This window comes from Heloderma suspectum, chromosome 6, assembly GCF_057233095.1.
Source record: "Heloderma suspectum isolate Gila_16-S chromosome 6, 16-S_ref, whole genome shotgun sequence".
Lineage (NCBI taxonomy): Eukaryota > Metazoa > Chordata > Lepidosauria > Squamata > Helodermatidae > Heloderma > Heloderma suspectum.
Genome location: NC_139463.1, coordinates 68039122 through 68058399, shown reverse-complemented (window position 1 = coordinate 68058399; position 19278 = coordinate 68039122). Strand labels below are relative to the sequence as shown.

The window sequence follows — 19278 nt, the reverse complement described above, 5'->3', positions numbered from 1 at the left end:
CCTACTCCACCTGGTCAGTGTATATGTTTCTAAATAAAAATGGCACAAAAAACATCCAACTCTCATGCTCTCACACCACAAGGAAACTGACCTTCTCGGTGGCCCTCTGGAATACCTTATGGGAATGTAAAAAAAATGCATCTCTACTCATGAGAAGAGGTATAGAGGGAGATTTCCAGCACAATGACAAGAGGTTGTAGGAAGATATATAGTGTGTGTAGAGGGGAAGCAGAGGAGAAAGGAGGGTCAAAAGCCCATCTCCGTACGGAAGGAGGAGGCAAAAGAGAAGCATGAACTGCCATGTTAGATCAGCTTGGAGTCCCCAGAATGTGTTCCAACAGCAAGCAACAGTGCAAACAAGGACACCAGCAGGCCAGCAGCAATGCAGCATGCAGAGAAGATCCAGGCACACGGACATTTCTGTATATGCACGATTGCCTGTGAATGGTATGGGAATGAGCATTGCTACCTGTCGTACAAGCACACAGGTTTGTGAGGTTAAACAGCAAGCTCTTCTCTGGGCAAGGAAGAGCAGCTCTGTGCAGCTCTGAAGTTTGCTATCCTCTCTCTTCACAAAGCATACATCAGCTTATGGGACTCATTGCTACTAGCATCAACTGCTTTGAAAAAGGACGCTAAGACAAGTGGTTTGTGGAGAATAAGTCACCGACAGCTCTTGGCTATATGGTGCCATCTGGCAAGGGCTTTTGGGCAGAAGTCCGGGGCGCCACTTAGCAGAATGAACAGGAGGGCCCCCCAATGCAGCAGGACTGGCTTACCATTTAAGAAGGGGTTCCTCACAAAACCATGAAGTCCAGAACCTAAAATGATCTAACTGCACCCCTGGCATAGTAGCTGAAAATGAAAACTCCACTATCGGATGCAGGGCATCTCTAACTGCCGCAGGCTGGCAACCACAGGGAGTGTCTGCTGCTTCCATGGTGCCCTGCTTGTGCGCTTCCGAGGGCATCTGGCTGGTCACCATTGGCGCACTGGGCTCAGCAGACCTTTGGTCTGAACCAGCATCATGACTCATGTATTCTCATGACTAATATCTTGGAAAGCCCACAGTTTTCTGGGGCCTTTACAGACAGGCTGTTCGTAATCTGTATGACAAATAATGTAAAAGTCTGCACTGGAAAATACCCCCTCAAAAAAGCCACATTCGAGAGAAATCCCTGCTGTATAATACACAGTGTTCTTATTTCTCAAAAAGGTTGCCTGAAGTCCATTCTATGCCTGAAGTCCCAAACCTGAGATTTGGGTTTGGACAGAATTTCGAAATCACCTTGGCATGGCAGCGGCAGGCGGGAACATAAAAAGGTAAGGAGCAGTGGAGATGTGTGGAGTAGGGGAAACAGGACTGGAAGCAACGATAGTGAGATGTAGAACATGAGATCACAGAATCATAGCTGGAATGAACCAGAAGGCTAAACAAGAGAGGAGCATTCGTCCATCAGCATTCCACACATAGAGCAACTCACGTGATGGAAGTCCTGTTCCTAGAACAGGAAAGGTGGATTTTTGCAGACACACTGCTTGCATATTTCTCATATTTATCTCTAACAGAATCATGAGGGCTAGAAACTTCCTTTTTAAAAAGTGACAGCTGAGAGTCTCACAACCTTAAATTCTGTAGTAGATACTGCACAAGATTTCTTGTCCATGGAATACTCCAAGAGAAACCCCCTTCCAAGCTGGCCACAGTTATTTGAGCTTTCCCACCTCCCTCTCACCCTTCAGCTCCGTCAAGGTATCTCCCAGCTGTTTAAGCACCAAGGATTTCTCCTCCAGTTCTTGCGTGGAGATAAGTCGGTGATTGTGAGTCAAATCTTTCTGGATCCTTTCCACCGATTTCTCCAGGTCACTGCAGACAGACACACAAAGATACCATCACACTGAGGTTAGAGAGAGGAAAAAGATGTGGAATTGGGGTATATTCTCCCTCCCTTTCAAGAATATAGTAGGAGAAGGCAATGCAGAACCTGTGAACCTAGCCATCCCACATCAAGATGACTGAAAATTTTTTATTACTGGCCTTCATTTCCTGTTCTCTGTTCTTTCTAGCCAATTCATGAAGCTGTTAATGCTATAATCACATCTTGCAACCTTGTAAGCATCCAGCAGATGGTGATAATCAATGGAGTTATGTTTAACCAATGGAGTTATGCTTAAGCCCATTAATTCCAATGGATTTAAGCATGCATAAGCATGCCTGACTCTGTGTTGGGGTGTGGGCCATGTGTGGGAACACTTCATGTGTGTTAAACATGTGAATGGTGCATGCATGTGTATAAGTATGGGATCAGTCTAGGAGGTTTTAAAAAATCTCAAAATAATCATTATGCCACAGAGACTATTGGAAGTAGAAAGAAATCAGGGAGGATACCAAACTAGAAATTGTGATAATAATGGGTAACTTCACCTGCCCTCAAACTGACTGGATACATGTAAATTTGAGCCAGGACAAAGGGAACAATTTTTTTTTAGATACAGTAAATCATTGTGCCTTGGAATAGTTAGCCATTGAACAGACACGAAGAGAAGCAACCCTTGATTTAATCCTAAACTGTGCCCAGAATCTGGTGCATGAGAAATTGCCCAGAAAGTCTGACCTGAGATATAGTTATATTTCAAAAGTGAGGATTTCTCCAAAAAATGAGGGGATTAGTTATACGGAAGCTGAAAAGTGCATCTTGGAAGGTCAAATCTTTTCAGCAAGTTTGGAGGTGATTTAATAGTAAAACCATTACGATACATGCTCGAATAACGTGTATGCTATAAATTAGAAAAAGAGAGCACACTGCAGTTCAAAAGGTTGCCAGTGTGGCTCAACAGCAAACTGCAGGAAGCTATAAAAGATGACTTCTTGGGCAGTGCCCTCGTAAGTATGCATACTCAGTGGCTGTGTTTGCACAGAACAGTAGTGCAAGTGACTAAATATACCAAAAATGGTTTGTTTAGCATGTCATCTGAATCCAAAGTCCTGGCTTATTGTCCTCTTTACAAGCCAGGGTTATAAACTAGAGTTTGTTCTTGATTTATGAATCCTGGGTTGTTTGAGAGCAACAAGACAGTCTCCCAGTTTGGACAGCGTGCTAACTTTTTTGGTTTGCTTAGTTGCTGACTAAGCCAGGAGCCTGTAAGTTGTGGTGAGCTCAGTAGGATATACTCTCTGGTAAATGTGTTTAGGGCTGCAAACTTAACTGGAGAGAAGGAAAATGAACACTGCATCAGTCTTCAGCGCAGAAGATGCTGGCAGGGATATGCACGCTAACACATTGGCCTGGTTCGCCATGGTTTATGTTACCTGCATCATGCTGGGTGACTGCGCCTGTGCCTCCCATAAGGCAATGGCCATGAGAAAGAACAGGCGCTGCCCTGTCCCCAAACTACCTATATCTCTACATAGAAGAGATGTGAAAAAGGTGAAGTTTTAGACTTAATTAACAAAGGGCACAATCCTACTCTCTTTACATGGAGGGCAGGACATAGGAGAGACGTGTATCTTGTTTAGAAACACCTTTAGATTTCTAACCTAAATTTGTTAGTGGTCATCCTGTAGGCATTAGGTTGGATCCGGACTTTGTCATACTTAAAAAAAAAGTAAAGGTGTCCCCAACCAGTCGTGTCCGACTCTAGGGTGTGGTGCTCATCTCCATTTCTAAGCTGAAGAGCCAGAGCTGTCCGAAGACGCTTCCGTGGTCATGTGGCCGGCATGACTGAACACCGAGGTGCACGGAACGCTGTTACCTTTCCCGCCGAAGCGGTACCTATTTATCTACTTGAAATTTCTTGCTTTCGAACTGCTAGGTTGGTAGAAGCTGGGACTGAAGACGGGAGCTCACTCCGTCACGCAGCACTCGGGTCTCAAACTGCTGTCCTGCCGACCTTCTGGTCTGCAGTTCAGCGTCTTAACCACTAAGCCACCGCGGCCCCATGTTGTCATACTTAGACACATGGAAATCAATGGGACTTAAGTTAGTTGTTGGTTTGAATGGGTCTACTTGAAGTATGACTAAGTCTGGATCCAACTTATTAATTCTATTCAGCATTTTTAACCTAAATATTTTTTCCCCTTTTTTCTGTGTTACCCCGACTGGAGGTCAGGGAAAAGAGGGTGAGGCCAGGGGGAGGGGCCTTCTGGGAATCCCAGAAGGTCAGACTGGGACCCCAGGAAGAGCAAATTTCTGCACCCATGCTGTACATCCTTACCTGGGAATAAGCATCATTCAGCTCAATGTGGCTTACTTCTAAGTTGACATGTACAGGGTTGCACTGCTAAAAGGTCATAATCGATCCAACCAACTAATAGATCAAACTCTGCAGCTGTACTAGAAAACACTGGAAATCTCATGTCCCTCCAAATGTGCAATATTGGATTACCAATTTATGTGTGTTAATAGCCCAGGAGAAGATGGCATAAATGGCAGTAAGGTAATAAAATCTGGTAACATTAGGAAAGCTTTAATGCAGCGTGATCCAATGCATGAATGTGAATCCATCATTGTCTCTTTTGAAGTGTTACAGCCAGCAATCATGGGGGGGTCGGGGCAGGTGAGGGGATACAGATTGGGACACTGGCATGAGGAGATGTATATATGCCCATAGGTTTTCCCTCTTGCAGCAAATACCAGATTGTGGTGGTGTGGCTTCTGGGGGAAAGGTGAAAAGGGAGGATTAAACCCTCATTCCCTCCACACCGCAGCCCTAATCTAGAACAAGGTGGCGGGGTGGGACATGTCTGCTATTGTAAATGTTGGTAAGTCCCACTGAGTTTTGTGGGATTTGCTCACACCTAAGTGAGTTTAGGACTGCAGCTACAGACAGCTGCATTAAATAAGTCTATATTTGTTCCTTTCCCCTTCATTTGTCTAACTTCTCCCCTAACTGTTTTTGTTAATCAAGTTATTTTTTTAATAAGGAGAGGTAGCCTGAAAGGTTTTATGTTAATATAATATAAACATCTGTTTATTCTTTTACAACTGTAACTGAATATATTTAAACATTAAGAAAACATTGTTAAATCCCTTCACATTCTCCCCCCCCACCCCCACCCCAGCTCTATTCTATTAAATCTCTACTCTACTAGTTTCATGGGGACAAAACCAGTTTGTTTGTTTTTCCATTTGTGGATTTGGCATTATTAAGTCCAGTTATATCACCTACAAAATTAATTCCATTGCTCATTCTGCTCAGCACCTGCCCTGGACAAAACGTGTAAAGACTACGGATGGGGATGGAGGGATTTGTTCAGTTCACATTAAAATGTATTTTAATGCGAACTTATCCAACTTCACACTTTTGAACCAATACATAAACTGAAACTGAGTTATCCTTCAAAATTCACACTTGTCTGAATTTCACAATGACATTCTCCAATAAAAATAAAAATGTGTATATCAGTGAAAATAGCTTTTAAAAATGCATAATATGAGAGAAAATGCTTGCAAAAAATGTGTATATTAGGCAAAAATGCATACAAAAATGCATGCACTGGGAGCAATGTATGCGGATTTTCATGCAAACTTAAAAAAAATCTCAAAGATTGGGATGAACTGAGCTCAAGATTGGACAAATTAGAAACTGAGAAACCCACATTGATAGATTTGTCTATCCTTCGTTTGCACAAATATACATGTTCTCACACACAACTGACTCCCTTCAGAACCACCACGCAGATACATCATTGAGGTACAACCCACCACGAAATTCCCTTTCATAACCCTAGCAAAAAAATCAGGAGCTGTGCATGAATAAGGCAAAGCTCTTGGACGTTACACACGCATACAGACACACTCCTTCCTTCCAACAGGGTTTGTGCAGAAGAAATTCCCAGTCAATTGTGTTGCACCCTTGCGAAACCCTCACTTTAGCTGCTGGGTTATGAGATCTTCCTCATTGAGGTAACGGAGACGCTCCTCCTCCACCATGGTGCGCTGCCGCTGCAAGGGATCCTCCTGTTTGCGCATGGTGTCTGTCACCCGCACACTGATCTCGGTTTCTGTCCGCCGCAGCATCGTCTTCACTGTCTCTTGGTTTTGAAGCTGAAAAGGGAAAGACAGTGGGGGGAGAAGAAGTCAGGGTGGAGCAGGAAGACAAGCCATTCCAGCTTAACAGTACCATCAAAGCCATAGAGCACCAGACACTGGGCTTCATCACACAGAGCTTTTATCCTGCTATTGAGATGGCTCCTTCACGGAAGTTTGTGGGCTCTTTACATGATGCCATGACCCTGCTGTGACCCTCCTGCACTAAATGCCCTTTGTTCCATTTTTAAATAGATCGCAGATCATGAGCTATCAAATTAACCCATTGTGTTCCGCTTCAGTTTCCTCCGTGAAAAGAGGAAAAGCGAAAAGAGGAAAAGCGGCAAGAAGAGGAGCGAGGTCAATGAAAGAGAATGGAAGACTCAGACACGGAGAGAAGGAGGGGGGAAGGGGAGTGGGGAAAGGAAGCAGTGAAAAAGGGAGTCGTCATGATCCTGCATTTAAAACAGAAGCAGATGGCTCCCCTTTAAATGCAGGATTTTAGGCTGGAGTAGAGATGCCCACTGGGAGAGAGGGATGAAAGGAACACCCTTCCACCCCAATCCTTTTCTGGAGTACCCTTGGAGTATCCAGAATCATCAGGCGCTTTCACCAATGTGCATTAATTTCCTTTTAGTTTGTATCTTCCCTTCAAAGGCGCTTGACCAGACCCAGCAAAAGAAATCTGAGTCTGAACAACAGGTTCCTGCAAGCAGATCTGCTGGGCTGGGCATGAAGAAACTTTCTGTGAATAAGAAAAGCACTCAACAACAAGCCTAACCCCATCAGGACCCCTGTGCAGCCCAAGCGAGCATGTGTGGCGGTGTTTCTCTGTGGGAGCAGCAATGTGTTATTCCTGTTATTCCCACAGCTTGCTATGGTTTGAGAGGTGGCTCCCTTGGGGTGCACTGGTGTGGCAGGCAGCTTCTAGCTGGGCTATTAAAAGAAAACTGGCAGGAACCAGACAAAGCGTTTGCCCTTGTTTCCACTGCAGACAGCCAGGGACAATGAGGAATTGGTGCAGAATGAAATTGCCAGCATGAGTGGATTGCAGAAGCCAACTGTGTTCTCAGTGCACATCTGACTCCCTTCAGAACCACCGTACAAATGTAGCATTAAGGCACAACCCACCACAAAGTTCTCCTTCATAACCCTACCAAAACAAACAGGAGCTGTGCATGAATACGGCAATGCTCTCCCATGGTACATGCACATACAGACTGTCAGGGTTCCATCATTGACCTGAACCCCCTGAGCAACTCCTTAAGGATCTCTTGCCTCCCTAAGGGTGCAATCCTATGCATGTTTAGACAGAGAAAAGGCCTACAACTCCCAGCATGTCCCAGCCAGCATGGCTGGCATAGGATTGTGCCTTAAGAGTCCCACCTTCCTTCTTTTACCTTCCCCTTTCCAATAATGTGGGGTTTAGGCTGTAGATGTGGGGTGACTGCCACTCCAGACACAGGGTTTAACCACAACAGTTTACTGGTAAATTAAAGCAAGTAAATTACAACTAAAAGTATTTACACAATAGAGCTGAGTGATACAAAAGACATTAAGAGAAAATAAAAGTTGCAAAATGCAAGTTCCTTCAACCCAGCTGTACTTAGACTTCCCCAGGCTGTTTCTTCCTGTCCAAAGTACTGCTTCAAACGTGAAGAAATTAGATTTAACTGGGGAAATGAAAGAAATTTAACCAGGAAAATGAAACTACTCCTCTCAGGGATACCCCCTCCCAGCAAAAAAACCCCCAGGCCTTTAGGCCTGACCTTTTTCTTTTCCTTGAGTCTGTAGGCCTCAAACCTTCATACAGACACACTCCTTCCTTCCACCAGGGTTTGAGCAGGAAAAAAATCCCAGTCAGTTGTGTTACTGAGGAGGGTTGATCTGCATGGACATTTAAAGAGCCCTGAAATTGCTATATTTTCCCCTAAAGCAACATGAAATTGCTTGCAAAGTGTACAAAAGGGGGAAGAAAGTGATTATGAGAATTGGGCTTATGTGCATCACACACTATAACCCATGTCACAAGTTACCACTTACGACATATGTGCGAGCAGGAAGTGCATACATACACATGCATAAAACCAGGGAACGTATGATTATTCAGAAGCTTGGATTTCTCTTTTTGCATTTCTTGTTTGTTGTCATGTTTCGGGGGGAAAATTCAATCCCTTACTCTTGTAATATGCAAGACACTGTATTTCACGTACAAGATTTGACATGGTCTCTGACTAATATTTCCTTTTTATTCGTAGATGAGCTGAAATTGAATCAGCACATACTGGAATTGTTTCGATTTTCTAGGAAACAAATTGTGATTCTCTTTAGAAATTAATAACTGAAACACCATCATGCTTCAAAAAAGGAAATCTACCCTAGGACTAAGTCTGGGGCCAAGTCCTGATAGCAACAGCAACAACAAGATGAATACAATGCCTCTGAATCAGTACCTAGAGAATTTCTATTTATCCTAAAGAGACTGGAGGCTTGATAATTTCTACTTATACCCACCAACTTATATTTGTACCCTAATGAAGGAAAAGACCAGTAGTCAAGACGATTCTTGCACAAATATATGTTTGGTGTGTAAAGTCAAATTAAGCCCTTTACATGCCCTGGCCTAAGGCATGCTCTCTGCTGGAAGTAGCATCCATAACCCAACATCTCAGGATGTTCTCCCAGTGCCCAGTGGAGGAATGCACTCTGAAAACAATTGACACTGACAGAGAAAGGAAGTTCAGAAACCGGGCATGGCAGGCTTTCCGAAGATCAAAAGCGTTTGGGGGACACGAGGGGGCGTGAGCCATTTGCCTTTCCATCCCTCTGCACCGTTCGCCACTTTCCAGCTTCCAGCAAGCTGTCTCTGTTAATTATCTGTGGAGCTAAGCAACTCAGAGGAAAACACAGGCGCCTCCCGCAGTTGGGGATGGCAAGAACGGATCGTTGGCGCTAGATGCGCAGCTGCCATCTGGCCTTGAGTTTGGTGCCAGATATTCAAAAATTATATCACCCATCACCAAGAAGGGTTTGTTTTGGTGAGCGCTGCTAATGAGGATAAAAGCCAACAGAAAAGAGAAAAGAAATCGAGAGCAAAAAGATAGCAAGACTGATTCTTTTTTGGGCATGCCTCTTGTTTACTCCTGGATGCCTGAACAAAGTTTGCTGCAGAAAGAAGGAAGGGAAAAACCTTAGCCTTACCCCAACTGAAATGAAGCCTTAGTAGGAATAGGAAGACAGGAAGCTGCCTTATATCGAATTGGACCATTGGTCTGTCTAGCTCAGTATATCTACTGCCTGGCAAAAGTTCTCCTTGGTTTCAAGCTGGAGTGTATCCCAGCCTACTTGGAGATGCCAGGAATTGAACCTGGGACCTTTTACAAACTAAGCATGTGCTCTACCACTCAGTGGCAGCCCTTCTCCATTGCTATATTTGCTTGCATCCCACCCTTGCTACCTGTGCATCTCCCTTCCTCTCATAAACAAAGGAAAAAGCATAGGAAATGGGTTTCTTTGCTGGAGCATCTATGGGGATGTGTGTGCATGTATGTGTGGGATGGAAGTCAGAGGTGCAAAAAATTATGCGTGGTGTGGAGAATGTGGATAGGGAGACATTTCTCTCCTAATAGTAGAACCCAGCGGGGTCAGCCCATGAAGGTGATTGGTGAGAGATTCCGGGAAGGGAAAAGGAAGTACTTCTTCACCCAGAGCATAGTTAAACTACAAAATTCACTATCACAACACGTAGTGATGGCCACCCATTTGGATGGCATTAAAAGGGGGTTAGATAAGTTCCTGGCTATCAATGGCTATTAGTCCTGATGGCTATGTATTACCTCCAGAACCAGAGACAGTGAGCCTGTGTACACCAGCTGCTGGGGAACATGGGCAGGAGGGTGCGGTTGCACTCCTGTCCTGCTTGTGGTTTCCTGGTCAACAGCTGGTTGGCCACTGTGTGAGCAGAATGCTGGACTAGATGGACCCTTGGTCTGATCCAGCAGGGCTCTTCTTATGTTCTTAAGTTATGGAGATGGGCAGATTGGTATTGGTGAGTGAATAAGGTTGCTTCTGCCTATGCAAGAACTATGGAAGACAATTGCGTTTTCAAGTGAGAAAAACCACCAATAACATCTATTCAACCCTCCCAAAATTTAGCCACAAACTATTTTTAGTGTCAAGCAGAAACAGGTTCCACTCCAGGACTGTTAGTTTGTGCTTTGCAGAACACGCAAAGAATAAAATTAAATTAAAGCTCTGCACCCAAGTAGCGATCCAAATTCTGCATCAGGTAAGGCTAAATTCTGAGACCTGTATATATTAGGAAATTTAAAGAAATTCACATCAATTATCTTATTTTGCGGAACTCATTCTGGTTTTGCTAGTCCTTGGGAGCAGCACAGAGTCATGCAGGACACCCCTGCTGATTGAAAATTGTGTTCAGCCATGCCTCTGGCTTCTGAGATTTCAGCAGGCGCTTCCATTTGCTTCTAAAGCATATATTTGCAATTGTAAGGAGGAAGAACTTGCACTTAAAAAAAAAGCTTCAGTTCTTAATGCTCACAGTCTAATATCCGGAATGCGCTTTTTTGCACTCCTGTGGAAAGGTAGCATACGGCTACCAGCCCAGGTTATCTGAAAGACCGTATCCTCCCTTATGAACCTGCCCGTGTCTTGAGACCCTCTCGGGAAGCCCTTCTCTCAGTCCCACCACCGTCACAGGCACGTTTGGTGGGAACCCGGGAGAGGGCCTTTTCAGTGGCTGTCCCACAGCTGTGGAACGCCCTTCCCAGGGAGGCTAGGATGGCTCCCTCCTTGATGTGTTTTTCCGGAGGCAGGCTAAAACATTCTTGTTCCAGCAGACCTTTGGCACATAGTTGGAACCTGGGGATAAGCTGCTAAAATGCTGTTTTAAGATCCTGTTTTAATGTTTTTAATATAGTTTAAATTGTATTGCCGTTTAATTATATTTTAACTTTTGTATATTTTTGTAGGTTTTAATTGTACGTGTTTTAATGTTTGTAAACCACCTCCTGTCCCAGTTTTGGGGGGAAGGCGGGGTGTAAATAAATATAATGACGATGATGACGATGATGATAGCATGAACACAGCTTTTCTCCAGCCCCAGCTTACCTGCAGTTTCTTCAGCTGCTGCAGCTGGTTACGGAGGTCACTGGCGTTCTGCTGCAAGTCATGGAGGTGTAGCTGCATGTGCAGGCGGGTGATGGCAGTGGGCTGGCCGGCTGGTGTGCCAGTCGTGGATGGGGGTGGAGGTCCAGGAACTGGGGTCCCTACACTGCTTCTGCTGGGTGCTACAGGGGAGAGAAGAACAGGGACCCAATAACTTGGACAATCCATACTGATGGAAAGACTACAGTTATACACCGCCACAGTCCTTTTTCAGACCTGCAGCCTAGAGTTGAACTGGTTTTACACACTAATTTCCAACGCAAAGAATATAAAGTTGCAATCCCCAACATGGGGGGAGGGGAGGCATTTTTCCTGCATTCATAGGATTCATAGGATTGCATCCTAAGGTTTTCACAGAGCAACGTCACTCTATATCCAGGAAGAATCATGGCTGAGAGCAGCTTCCAGTTTTCCCCATCAGTTCAGGCTGGATGTCATTGTTTTTCTATGGTACCATCAGCAATTCAAGAAAGTGGGGGCCCTGTGCTGACTTCATAACTCACCCCTTCTCCACTCGTCATGTGTCCCTCACCTCTCCTTCCACCCATGTCTTGTGCAACTGATATGGATTGCAAGTCCCTCAGGATTTGAGAGCATATCATTCTAATGTTCTGTATCATGCCTAAAAAGTGTTAATTAGCCAAAGTAGTTTGAAGTAGTTCATGGACACAATAAAATATACACGGATTAATGGCATATAGATCAGTTTCAACTTGTAGTCATCATTTTAAAAACCCCACACCTCTCTTTCCTCCTGACTATGAGCTGATTCAGACATGAATGTCTGCCTTTTAATGACTTACTCACTCAATGACATTCAGCCAAATGTGTGAACATTGAAAACCATTCAGTCTGAGGTCATGCGAGGCAATAAGAAAGATCTGCCTGTAGAGCTTGACTTGAAAGCTGTGCCACATATCCCATCACCCCACTTTGGCTTTGCCATAAAGCCAATCCAAGGTGAAGGCAAGAAGCATCAACCACTCAGACTTCGCTTTGCAACATCACACCGTCAAATCTGATCAGTTGCACAGTATCATCATGAAGTCAAAACAGAGTGAAGGTAATGCTTCCTACCCTCACTCTGTCTCACCTGAAGAGGAAAAAATGGCACTGGATAGAAGCAGGGAATGGAGTTGCTGCCACCGCTAGGAGAAAAGACAGGAAGAACAAGGTGACTGGGTGGGTGGCTTTCATGAACACCCTCACCACTGTCAAGTTAAAAGTGTTCACTGAGCATATTTGATTTAGGCTAAGTTGCAACAGCAAAGAGGATGAAACTACTGCACATCTTGTCCTACTGCTCCATTGATGTACCTAAGATCACTTCCTTTTCTTGTAATAAGATGGCCTTGGGGACATGAAAATGAGATGTTCACTTACGTGCTGATGGAGGCGTCCCTCCATTGGTGCCTTCTGTCCTTTCACTGTGACAAAAAAACAAGGGTTAGACATAAAAAAGGCATTTCTAGTCTTACTATGATGAGGAGGTGGTAAAAAAAAAAAAAAAAAGGCAAGGCAAGGCAGCACTATACCTGTGCGTGTGTGTCTGTTGTGTGTATGCATGGAAGATGAGCTTGGTAAAAGGATCCTAGCTAATGGAAAAGTCTGCTGACAAAATGGCTTTTTGTACTCATCCTCAAGTAAACCCTCAAGTAAACTTACTGACACAAGACAGAAGATTTTCAGTACATCTTTCAAGCAAGCTACACCTGCTGAAATTCCCTCTTCTACACTGCTATTAAAGCTGCAGGATCCCTGTCCTCCTTTGCATCTGACCATGCTACTTAATGAGCTTCTAGCTGAGTGGGGAATTGAACTCTCATCTCCTTGGCTAAAGCTTAGCACTTTACCCATGATACCCCAACTTTCATAGAATCATAGAATAGTAGGGTTGGAAGGGGCCTATAAGATTGCCGAGTCCAACCCCCTGCTCAATGCAGGAATCCAAGGCAAAGCATCCCTGACAGGTGGCTGTCCAGCCTCATCTTGAATGCCTCCAGCTTGAGAGAGTCCACCACCTCCCTAGGTAATCGGTTCCATTCTCGTTTTGCTCTAACAGTCAGGAAGGTTTTCCTGATGTTCAGCCAGAATCTGGCTTCCTGTCACTTGAGCCCATTCTTCCATGTCCTGCACTCTGGGATAATCGAGAAGAGATCCTGGCCTTTCTCTCTGCGAGAACCTTTCAAGTCCTTGAACAGTGCTATCCTATCCCCCTCAGTCTTATCTTCTCAAGGCTAAACATGGCCAGTTCTTTCAGTCTCTCCTCATAGGGCAACGTTTTCAGTCCCCTTGAACATCTTAGTTGCCCACCTCTGAACCTTTTCCAGTGTGTCTGCATCCTTCTTAAAGCGTGGTGCCCAGAATTGGACACGGTACTCAAGATGAGGCCTAACCAGTGCCGAGTCAAGGGGAACTAGTACTTCACATGATTTGGAAGCTATACTTCTATTAATGCAGCCCAACTTTGACTAGTCCAAGAGCAGAGCCAGGCCAGGAGGAACCATTTGCTGGAAATGGATCTGTAGTTGGGTAACACCCTGATTTACACTCACCAAAGAAAGGCCTAATCCACTTCTGCCAAAGCCAAGAGAACAGCAGCAAGAACATGCATCCCCTGCCCCCAAACACACACACACACACACACACACTCTCTCTTACCTAGGGTTTTCTGCATCAGAGCTTCTCATCAGCGCACTCTGCACCAATCCTGTGAGGCTGGCAATCTGTTTCTCCATGGCTTCCATGCGTTCCCTTAATGGAAAGAAGAAGAAAGAAAACCATGTGAAAAATGGGGTGGGTACAGAACAAGCTTCTCCCCTCTTTCTTCTCTGCCTAGTACAGGGCTGGGCATCTTGTGGCCCTCCAGATGTTATTGGATGGCAACTCCCATCATCCCTCACCACTGGGCTTTGCTGGCAAGGGCTGATGGGAGCTGCAGTCCAACAACATCTGGAGGGCCACAGGTTGTTGTAGTAGCACGGCAGTATGAGTGGACATAAAGATAAACAAATGTATATCTCATTTTAAAACATCTATATCCTCCCTGTCTCTTGGATATCGCAGCCAGCTTACCAAAAAAAAAGTCAAAATGCTAAACTCATCATAGCAAATAAAAATAATAGTAAAGAAACAATATCATCTCCTAGGAAAAAAAAACAGCAGAAAGATTACATTAAAAAAAACAACACCTCAGCATCTGAGAAAACTCAATTTATCATGCTCCCCAAAGCCCTCTGGAAGAGCGGTGCCTTCACAATACAGTAAAAACCAAGGAGCAATGGAGCAAAGCAGGCTTCCTGAGGACATAAGGAATGGAAGAACATAAGAGCCCGGTTGAATCAGACCAATCTTGGCCAGCATCCTGTTTTCCCACAGTGGCCAACCAAATGCTTCTGGGAAACTCACAACAGGGGCATGAAGGCAACAGCATAAACGAGGTCCAGATCCAGAGAGGAGGAAAGCCATTTTGGCAAACTGGAATGTTAATGGGGGAGTTCACCCACAAGCCCTCGCAGCTAAACAGACGCTTGTAACGGTGCACATGTCCTATAAACTCCTTTTCCTAACGTGGAAGTTTGGCTTCTGGTGATTATCATGTCATCAGTGCCTACTAATCTCCTCAGAACAGGTAGTTTAGGCATTAGTCCATCTAAGAGATTGCAGTGGAGCACGGCAAAGGGAAAAGAAGTCATCTCTTTAGGTAGGTGGGCCTAATTCTAGAAGGGAATCAAACACCATCCCCACCCTGTTGATGGAAGTAGCTATTGTGCCAATAAAATTTGCCTATGCTGTCAAGCCCTTTCATGGATCACTGCCTTGTTGTGGCGAAGGGGCTTGCGTAACTCAGTGAAGCCATAAGCTATGCCGTGCAGGGCTACCCAAGACGGACAGGTCATGGCAGAGAGTTCTGACAAAATGTGGTCCACTGGAGAAGGAAATGGCAACCCACTCCAGTATTCTTGCCAAGAAAACCCCATGGAATGTATCACAAGGCTAAAAGATATGACGCCGGAAGATGAGCCCCTCAGGTCGGAAGGTGTCCAATATACTACTGGGGAAGAGCAGAGGGTATTTCCAAGTAGTGCCAGAAAGAGTGAAGTGGCTGGGCCAAAGCCGAAAGGACAGTCAGCTGTGGATGTGCCTGGTGGTGAAAAGAAAATCCGATGCTGTAAAGAACAATATTGTTTAGGAACCTGGAATGTCAGATCAATGAATCAAGGTAAGCTGGAGGTGGTCAGACATGAGATGGCAAGATTGAACATCGACATCTTGGGAATCAGCCAACTAAAATGGACAGGCATGGGCGAATTTAATTCAGGTGACCATCTTATCTACTACTGTGGGCAAGAATCCCTTAGAAGAAATGGAGTAGCACTCATAGTCAACAAAAGGGTGGGAAAGGCAGTACTGGGGTACAATCTTAAAAACAACAGAATGATCTCAGTACGAATCCAAGGCAAACCATTCAACATCACAGTAATTCAAGTCTATACCCCAACCACTGAGGCCGAAGAAGCTGAAGTTGATCGGTTCTATGAAGATCTACAACACCTTCTAGAACTAACACCAAAAAAAGATGTCCTCTTCATCATAGGGGATTGGAATGCTAAAGTAGGAAGTCAAGAAATCACCGGGATAACAGGCAGGCATGGCCTTGGTGTACAAAATGAAGCAGGACAAAAGCTAATAGAGTTTTGCCAAGAGAACACGCTGATCATAGCAAACACTCTTTTCCAACAGCACAAGAGACGACTCTACACATGGACATCACCAGATGGTCAATATCGAAATCAGATTGATTATGTTCTTTGCAGCCAAAGATGGAGAAGCTCCATACAGTCAGTAAAAACAAGACCTGGAGCTGACTGTGGCTCAGATCATGAGCTTCTTGTTGCAAAATTTCGGCTTAAATTGAAGAACGTCGGGAAAACCACTAAACCATTCAGGTATGACCTAAATCATATCCCTGATGAATATACAGTGGAGGTAAGGAATAGATTTCAGGGATTAGACCTGATAGACAAGAGTGCCTGAGGAACTATGGACGGAGGTCTGTAACATTGTTCAGGAGGCAGCAACTCAATCCATCCCAAAGAAAAAGAAATGCAAGAAAGCAAAGTGGCTGTCTGATGAGGCTTTACAAGTAGCTGAGGAAAGAAGGGAAGCGAAAAGTAAGGGAGAAAGGGGAAGATATATCCAACTGAATGCAGAGTTCCAGAGAATAGCAAGGAGAGACAAGAAGGCCTTCTTAAATGAACAATGCAAAGAAATTGAGGAAAACAATAGAATAGGAAAGACTAGAGATCTTTTCAAGAAAACCGGAGATATCAAGGGAATGTTTTGTGCAAAGATGGGCATGATAAAGGACAAAGAAGGCTGGGACCTAACAGAAGCAGATGAGATTAAGAAGAGGTGGAAAGAATACACAGAAGAACTATATAGAAAAGATCTGAATGTCCCTGATAGCCATGATAGTGCGGTCACTGAACTTGAGCCGGACATCCTAGAGTGTGAAGTCAAGTGGGCCTTAGGAAGCATTAGTAACAACAAAGCTAGCGGAGATGACAGTATTCCAGCTGAGCTATTTAAAATCCTAAAAGATGATGCTGTTAAAGTGCTGCATTCAATATGCCAACAAATTTGGAACACTCAACAATGGCCGCAAGACTGGAAAAGGTCAGTTTACATTCCAATTCCAAAGAAGGGCAACGCCAAAGAGTGTTCAAACTGCAGCACAACTGCGCTCATTTCACATGCCAGCAAGGTGATGCTCAAAATCCTACAAGCTAGGCTTCAGCAGTATGCGAACCGAGAACTACCGGAAGTACAAGCTGGGTTTCGAAGAGGCAGAGGAACGAGAGATCAAATCGCCAACATTCGCTGGATCATGGAGAAAGCAAGAGAATTCCAGAAAAACGTCTATTTCTGCTTCACTGACTACGCTAAAGCCTTTGATTGTGTGGATCATAATGAACTGTGGCAAATCCTTAAAGTGATGGGAATACCAGACCACCTTACCTGTCCCCTGAGAAACCTGTACGAGGGTCAAGAAGCAACAGTAAGAACCCGACATGGAACAACCGAGTGGTTCAAAATTGGGAAAGGAGTACGATAAGGCTGCAAATTGTCGCCCTGCTTATTTAACTTATATGCAGAGTACATCATGAGAAACGCCGGGTTGGATGAATCACAGGTCGGAATTAAGATTGCCAGGAGAATTATCAATAACCTCCGATATGCAGACGATACCACCCTAATGGCAGAAAGCGAAGAGGATCTCAAGAGCCTCTTGTTGAGGGTGAAAGAGGAGAGTGCAAAAGCTGGTTTGAAACACAACATTACAAAAACTAAGATCATGGCATCTGGCCCCATCACTTCCTGGCATATAGAAGGGGAAGAAATGGAAGCAGTGACAGATTTTACTTTCTTGGGCTCCAAGATCACCGCAGATGGCCACTGTAGCCATGAAATTAAATGACACTTGCTTCTTGGGAGGAAAGCTATGGCAAACCTAGACAGCATAGTAAGAAGCAGAGACATCACTTTGCCGACAAAGGTCCGTCTAATCAAAGCTATGGTTTTCCCAGTAGCAACGTATGGCTGTGAGAGCTGGACTATAAGGAAGGCTGAGCGCCGAAGAATTGATGCTTTCGAACTGTGGTGCTGGAGAAGACTCTTACGAGTCCCCTGGACTGCAAGGAAGTCAAATCAGTCAATTCTAAAGGAAATCAACCCTGAGTGCTCATTGGAAGGACAGATACTGAAGCTGAAGCTGAAATATTTTGGCCACCTAATGCGAAGAGAAAACTCTCTGGAAAAGACCCTGATGCTGGGAAAGACTGAAAGCAAAAGGAGAAGGGGACGGCAGAGGATGAGATGGCTAGATAGCATCACGGATGCAATGAATATGAACTTGAGCACGCTCCGGGAGAGAGCGCAGGACAGGAAGGCCTGGCATGCTATGGTCCATGGGGTCACGAAGAGTCGGACACGACTGAACGACTGAACAACAACAACAACATGCTGTCAAGATGAGTGCTGCTTGGCCTACGTGAGGTTACAGAGCCCTTCCTTCTGGCGGCCACGGCCCTTGAAAGGGGGCAAGGCTTACCTCGGGAAGGGAAAGGCAAACCCAGCCCCCGCATATATGATGACACCAAACCTGATGCAAAATGCGGCTTTGCTTTTGGGGGCTACTCTCTTCTGAAAATGTCCATCCCAAAAGCCTTCCTCAGTCAGCGTTCCTTGAAGGTTTTGCACGGAGGAGAAATTTATCTCACACACTTTCCTGTACATTAACTTCTGACAGGACCACGGTTGTCATTCCTTTGACCTCTCCTGCTTGCCTTTCACTCCCCCCACGCTCTCTCTCTCTCTTGCTGTTTCTAATCATTTCTTTCTTTCTATCTTTTTGTTATCCTAATGAGCTCTGTTCCTACCATTCCCCCTGACAACTCAGCTGACAGCTGAGAAACCATCCTGGCTGTGGAGATGTAGATACGGGAAGATTAAATATGAGATAAGGCACACATTCTTTTGCTATCTAATTTGCCTGAATACATCTTCAGCTAGCCCCCTAAAAAGAATGGGGGAAGGAGTCCACCCACAAGATGGGGAGTGGATTAAGTGCTATGGTAGCATGGAACACACATATCTATTCCACCTACTCAGGGTGAAAACAGCTGCTTTCTCAGCCTTTCAGTGCTGCGGAGGCATTGTTTTTCCACAATCACATGGAAGTGGGATTAAAACAGAGGTCCTACAAAGCTTGTAATATAGCATTATGTTACCCAGAAATCCCTTCCCCATGGCCAAGATCATTCTATAACATTTACTCAGAATCAAGTCCCATTCAGCAAAGACCCTTTCTGATGTTAATTAAAAGCTTCCTACTTGTAGATTCTGCCCATTTTATTGCTTATTATTGATTGAGGCTGGGAGATTAGTGATGAATTATCCCTTAATTGCCCCTTGAGTAGCCTCTTTTAATTGCCTTAATTAATTGCCTTAATTTCAGCTGCTGTTGGGGAGGGGGCTTTAATTACTGGTTTCTTCTCAT

The 19278-nt window shown here is 44.6% G+C and overlaps 1 protein-coding gene across 1 annotated transcript in view; it reads right to left on the bottom strand.

Annotated features, from left to right (window-relative positions):
• The window catches only part of SRCIN1 (SRC kinase signaling inhibitor 1), a 185932-nt gene that overhangs the window by 51313 nt on the left and 115341 nt on the right, over window positions 1-19278 (bottom strand). Inside the window, exons 7-11 of the mRNA XM_084804718.1 lie at window positions 13878-13970; window positions 12600-12643; window positions 11160-11338; window positions 5872-6047; window positions 1737-1867 (exon numbers count right to left, since the gene is read on the bottom strand). Coding sequence (XP_084660844.1) covers window positions 1737-1867; window positions 5872-6047; window positions 11160-11338; window positions 12600-12643; window positions 13878-13970 — 623 coding nt within the window. The remainder of the gene's footprint in view (window positions 1-1736; window positions 1868-5871; window positions 6048-11159; window positions 11339-12599; window positions 12644-13877; window positions 13971-19278) is intronic.